The sequence below is a fragment of the Clavelina lepadiformis genome, chromosome 6, assembly GCF_947623445.1.
Source record: "Clavelina lepadiformis chromosome 6, kaClaLepa1.1, whole genome shotgun sequence".
NCBI lineage: Eukaryota > Metazoa > Chordata > Ascidiacea > Aplousobranchia > Clavelinidae > Clavelina > Clavelina lepadiformis.
Genome location: NC_135245.1, coordinates 13,506,569 through 13,512,735, shown reverse-complemented (window position 1 = coordinate 13,512,735; position 6,167 = coordinate 13,506,569). Strand labels below are relative to the sequence as shown.

The following is a 6,167-nucleotide window of genomic DNA, read 5'->3' as shown; positions in this document are numbered from 1 at the left end:
TACCATTTTTGCGTTGCGTCTGGTAGGCTACTTAAAACTAGGGCATAAAATCGGGCGTTGCAGGAACCTTAATCCAACCGTTATTAACACAAATTAATTATAGTAAGGTATAATAATCTTTATCCTCGAACTGAGGTTAGTCTTTGCACAACCTCAATCCGGCGAAGTATCAGTATTTATTTGCTTACAGCTGGTTGCATCTTAAAAAAACGCTTTCTGTCGGTGAAATAAACACTTACCGTCAATAATGACGGAGTTACATAAATAGATTTATGATGAATATGCTGCTTTCCTGCGCTTGAAACAAGTCATCAGCACAACAGCTTTTGAACATGCATGAAGTCAACTGCAAATTAAGGATACCATAGAAGTCGATCGTCAAAACGTTTGATGACACCCTGCTGGGTTAAATCAATAAATGATACCGGCATCCCATGGTTTTCTAACTACTGTACAGTATAAGATTAGAAAGCTTGTTGACTACTATTCAACCTACTTTACTGTATGTCTAACTTTGATTACCATGAAGTTTTTACATACCTTTTTCTCAAAGCAATTACTGATGGTAGCCTTACCATAATCTTCTACATATAACCTACCTCCATCCTTTCAAATTGTGACCAACTTAATTCAGATAACATTGCCAAATTTGCAAGTGTTGAAAAACAATGTGTCGACAGGTGAATCACTTCTTGGGCGACGTTGTGTCAGGGCTACCAGGTTTTCACCTAGACAATTCATATTCTAAAATTTATTTTGTGTTTCCCTTTAATCAAAATTATCCACTATAACTAGACCTACGGTGTCTACATATTTTCTAATCACAAAACTAACGACATATTTAAAGAGTAGTAAGGTTAGGTTGCCGACTGGATTCATTCAAAACATTTAGGAGGCAGCTGAAAAAAAATCACAAATTAGGTCTTTGTGCGCAGAAGCACATTTTTTTGTAATTCGATAACAGTATAATAGTCTGTTTAACACGATTGAGAATTTACAAAGAGGAAATTAGTGATTAGAATATAGTGCTGGATTACATAAAAATTGTAAAATTTATTAATTTACTTGCAACATAAGAGTTGCTAACGTGAGTTGCGAAATCAATGCAAATCGTTGGTTGATACATGTTAGTGACTAACATTTTCGTTAAAATGAGTTAACTAATACCAATAACCAAGCATTAGCATACGCAGTAGGCTACGCGTTATTTGAAACAACTTAAGACTGTATCGATATAAGATATGGTTCATTGTTGAATAAAATGCAGTATGTAGTCTTCCCGGTCAGCAGGCATTAGGCCTACACGTGAGCAAGGACGTTTATTTTCGGCTTCGTGTATTGGATTTTTCCATCCTCGGTTCTTCATTGTTTCTTCGCAGGTATTCATTTCTCCAGTCTTTACCGATGACTTCACATAACCTTTGATCCACCTAAACCACGAAAATAAACTAGATTATTAAACACAATGACTTTTTCAATAACGCCAACTGTATACGTGAGAAAGTATCGACGTACTTAAAATCAATTTTGTCCTGTATAGCCGAAAGTTATACCTGTTCCATTCCATCCGATATCTCTTCGAAACACAATCTGCAGGTTGACAATGCTCGACGAATCACATGATCGGCGTCACTGTCGTTGCTGACGTTGTGAATTTTATTCTATCAAAAAGGAATGAACAAGTCCGAACTGCTAGTGTTAAGCAAACTAAATCGACATTTGCTGTTCAACATACCAACAGGAATTTGCACCATGAAATAAAGCCAATCTGGTTAAACTGTGGTTTCAACAACCATGTAAATTTTTTTTAATAACCTGGTCACTCTCCAGACTTGAACCCGACTGAAAAATTCACCCAAACGTGCTTAAAAACTACTAACAATTCTATCCCACGTTATATTGTAAATGTCATAACAAATACAAATTAGCATACAAAATTTTATGCATATTGTATAAAGTTTCTTTGAGTTTGAGCGCGGTTTTCGAAACAAATAGTCTTTTTTGTCTTTTTGAGCCATTTTTTAAACGTTTGCCCGCACTCTATACAGTCAAAAAGCTTTGCTGATTTCATTATATGCTGCTAATCAGATTAATGTCAAACTTAATGTCATGACAAAACACTGTCAAATTTATTGCTGGCAACAAGTTATTGCTTTACAAAGTGATTCAACTTCTTTCTATAATTTTATCACTACAACTATAAGTTAAAGTGAGAAAGTTTTATTTAATTGAAACGAAATACTTACCTGCAAAAATGATTCAAAGTTTCCACCGGTCATTTTCTTTCGTTGGGAATCCAACAAAGTAGCTACCCAGCTGTGCCTAGTTCACATGAGACGTACTCACTTCTGTACAATTAAATCTTGAAACCTTACCTCAAATATGGCATCTATAGAATAAAAAAAGTAAAACAATAGCTTCCCAAACTTAATAAAATAAAACAATTCGATTAGGCTATAGGGATAGGACATATCGCATTTCTATACAATCGGCCAAATCCTAAAGATGGCTTTGTTTTGACGCGTTTGTCATAGTTAATTGCGTAAAATGTTACTTTGTGTAGAATTTATTTATGCTTTGTTAAATTTTGCTGAATTCTTATTTGCTCGGTACTTAAATACAATTTAAAAAAGCTATAAAGATTCACAGCAGATATCCATATATATTTCACTTTGCCGTTCCTATACCATTTTGTGAACATTAAATACAAGAAAGGAACGTAGGCTGTATATAGCCACATATATGCCTGATTGTTTGGAGATGAGATTGTATCACACACGGCTACCATGCAGCGCATATTTTCTGCCGTCTATAAACTGTAAACATCGATCGCCTTTATCGATGACCAATAAATCCGTTCGTCATCTATCCTATGGTATTTCTTTGTTCATTTGAATACTTCCTGCGAATATTCGATAACCGGATGGTATCTACTGGCTTTGACGGGCGTTTAGTTATGTTGAATGCGATATACAAAGCAGTAATTGGCCAAAAATTTATTTATTTATGGTAGTAAATAGAACTATACTTTATGCTAACTTTTCCGCAAACATTCATTTGGAACCTACTGTTGTCAGCTGATCAGGCCGATTGCTCGTTTGTTTCTTGAACTGTAGGTCACTGAAGTTGTTGAAAACTAAGATATGTTGGAGGAGTTGTGAGCAGTTGCCAAGGACAAACTGGTTTTCGTATGATGGCAGACTTGCGTTTTGCAGAGATATTGTGAAGGAGTCTTATAGTCAGTTATACTGTACATAAAGAATGATATGTATCGAAGAAGCGAAAGGGCTGGTAAAACTAGGAGAATGATACTTTTATAACTCAGATTTTTATCAATTCATGTTTTCAAATTCAGTTCAAGGTTTTAGCTTTCAATGTACACCGCTGTCCAAAATGCCTAGCTTAAACGTGCTGTATACACTAATTGATACAAATTAATCTACAAGACTTACAGTATATAGCAATTTAAGATAATTACTCGGAAAAAGCAGATTTTTATCCAAAATGATTCCTCATAAGGACAATTTTACTGAAAATGTAACGACGTTCATCCTTAATAGTTCCGCCACTCCACCATCATGTCTGCTTGCCATGTCATGTCGTCATTTCCACGTTATCATATCTGGTGCGATATTTGCTGGTGGAATTGTCGCCTTATTGGAAAATTTGATGCTGGTTGTTGCGATGGTTAAATGGGATGTAAAAAAAACTTGTAAAATGTTTTGGTTTCTTTGGCATTTGGCAATAGCAGACGCCATGGTGGGAGCATCCTTTCTCTACTACCATTTGAGAATAGTTAGTTCATGTCCATTACAATTTAGGTAGGTGATTTCAAATTTTTTCATTAACAATGGTAAAAAATTGATTTTTAGATAGGTTTGTGTTTAAAATCAGTTTATCGGTAATCGGTACGTATGGTCAAGACTGGCGTGAAACTGGTTACCTGTTCCATGGATACGTATTTAGTGACGCTTTCAAAATATGTTAGTTATTTGCAGTTTAAGTAGGCTATTTGTTTAATTACTTTTTTCCAGGTGGAAAAGTTCAAATTTAAAATAAAATGGTTCAAACTTGAATAAATTTGTAAAAACTGAAATGATTCAAATAAACCTATGGAAAGTTACGACAGTTTGAATAAATTTATATAAGTATATCCAAATTCATCTTAATTTAGATAAACGTTTAAAAAATCAAAAAACTCTGAAATATAAATTTCAAATGTCAATAAATTTATTTAAAATCAACTAGGTTATTGATTACTATAAATATAAATGAAATAATGAATTTTATTTCATAAATATTAAAATACTGTTTTAAAAATTCAAAACTTTAACGCTAATTTGCTTATAGGTGCATCCCTAATATAAACAAACATAAATTCAAACGGATTCTTGTAAATTTCAATAAGTTTAATTTTGATAACTTTTAAATAAATTTGAATAAAGTTTCGTAATAAATATGCATTAAAATAATTTATGTAATACACTTATGATATACAATAATATGTCGTATATAATTATAATTTTCTTATAATTTAACAAAAAAAAAGGTTTATGATATTTTGCTATACTTTCAATACTAAAATTTTTATTTGAATTATAAAAACATTTTTTTAATTTTGATCAGTTTTTAAATTTATTATATTTGTACAAGAAATTATAAGTTTTTAGTACCTTTAATTGAATTTATTTGAAAACTTCAAATGTTTTATCAATTAATTTTGACCTTATTTGAGTTTAAAGTTTAAAAGATGTCATTAAGCTTTCCCTAAAGATATTTAATTTTGTATAAATTTAAATTTTTTTGTTTGCATCATGATTCGTACCGGATTTAGCATATTTTCCAGCGATGTCTTATGTTCTTTTTACAGCTGCAACTCTTCTTTTATGGTGGAATCTCTTGCTATTTTGGTATGTTTTTTTGGGACGATTGTAGCTTCTCATCTATTCATCCTTGCGGCTACCGTCGAGCGATTTATTGCCATCCAATGGTCATTAAGATACTCCAGTTTAGTAACCACAAAAGGAACAACATTAACCGCTGCTTGCATTTGGATAATTTCTTTTGTAATTCCAATAATATCGGCTATAGGAATAACACAGTTGCATTCCCCAACAGTGTATACAATAGCTACACTGATCATATCATCGGCATGCCTACTATGTGCCTTTGCTGTAATTTTACTAAATCTGTGGATTGTGTCGACTGCTTGGAAAAGTGCAAGGACAGGTAACTTGCCCTGGCAACTAGTAAAGCTTGCCTTAAACTTTATATGGTTGATGAAATAAAGACAAGGTTTTTGATTTTAATTTTGATTTTTTGGTTTTTATTTTGATTATTTCTGTATGCTTTCAAAACTGTTTAAATTTGCCCAAACTCTTTTCAGTCACAAACAGAAGAAGAAGAATTAGCTTACCATCAAGGAACAGCACGATGAACGAATTGGTCATCAACCAAGATCACCTTAAAATCGCTGTTACTTTATCATTATTTGTCTGTTCATTCGTACTTAGTTGCGCCCCTTGGTCAGTTGCTCTGATTATTTGCTCGGAGAGTACACGTTGCGTTTTGAAACGCGAACATGATTATACACTGGTGTTAGTACTTTTCCATGCAATTGTAATACCAATTTTGTACGGTTTTAGAGTTGAAGAGGTAAAATTGCATGTTTTAAAATTCTGGAAAAATTTAATAAGAAAAAACAGATAAACAACTTACAAGAATGCTAGGTTTTGATGTCGTAGTTATAGATTGCACATTGTATATGTTGACTCACTGTATTCGCTTGTTTGCTCTAGACGGCGACGCCAGTTGCGATGTTCGAAATTTGATGCTTAAACGGAAGTAGTGTGTGTAAAAAGCCCTTTTCGCATTTCCTGTTAAGCGTTGGTCTTCGTTCTAAGCGTGCATTTCTCTTCGTTACAGTATAGACTGCACAGTAATTAAGTGTAATTGATGACTTAGTTCTATAGTATAAAAAAGTAGTTAGTAACATGAATGAGTTTTACTTTGCTTTTGCTTTGCTGGGGCGTATGCATTCTTATGCTATAATGTACATTAATGCAAAAGGTTTATAAATCAAAGTTTATTTTACATCAGCGGAAAAATACTTTTGCAAAATATTCAGTTAAACCTAATCTTTGCATGCAACTGTTATATTGTTTGCA

The 6,167-nt window shown here is 32.9% G+C and overlaps 1 protein-coding gene and 1 long non-coding RNA gene across 2 annotated transcripts; one reads left to right on the top strand and one right to left on the bottom strand.

Annotated features, from left to right (window-relative positions):
• Nucleotides 1–917: 917 nt before the first annotated feature.
• On the bottom strand, nt 918–2,385 carry LOC143462601 (uncharacterized). Its single transcript, XR_013118183.1, has 3 exons — nt 2,247–2,385; nt 1,554–1,661; nt 918–1,430 (listed from the first exon to the last, which is right to left on the bottom strand). It is a non-coding gene; the product is annotated as an uncharacterized LOC143462601 (long non-coding RNA).
• A 586-nt stretch (nt 2,386–2,971) lies between these two features.
• LOC143461816 (melanocyte-stimulating hormone receptor-like) lies at nt 2,972–6,166 on the top strand. Its single transcript, XM_076959703.1, has 3 exons — nt 2,972–3,821; nt 4,871–5,229; nt 5,387–6,166. Exons 1-3 carry the CDS (start codon nt 3,505–3,507, stop codon nt 5,707–5,709), a joined length of 999 nt encoding a protein of 332 aa, XP_076815818.1. The 5' UTR covers nt 2,972–3,504; the 3' UTR covers nt 5,710–6,166.
• Nucleotide 6,167: the final 1 nt, after the last annotated feature.

What these genes read in the sequence shown, in the direction of transcription:
- LOC143461816 (XM_076959703.1), top strand. Translation starts at nt 3,505, where the DNA reads ATGATTCCTCATAAGGACAATTTTACTGAAAATGTAACGACGTTCATC. An exon ending in TCATGTCCATTACAATTTAG is followed by an intron (nt 3,822 to 4,870) that starts GTAGGTGATTTC and finishes TTCTTTTTACAG; the next exon opens with CTGCAACTCTTCTTTTATGG. An exon ending in TTGGAAAAGTGCAAGGACAG is followed by an intron (nt 5,230 to 5,386) that starts GTAACTTGCCCT and finishes AACTCTTTTCAG; the next exon opens with TCACAAACAGAAGAAGAAGA.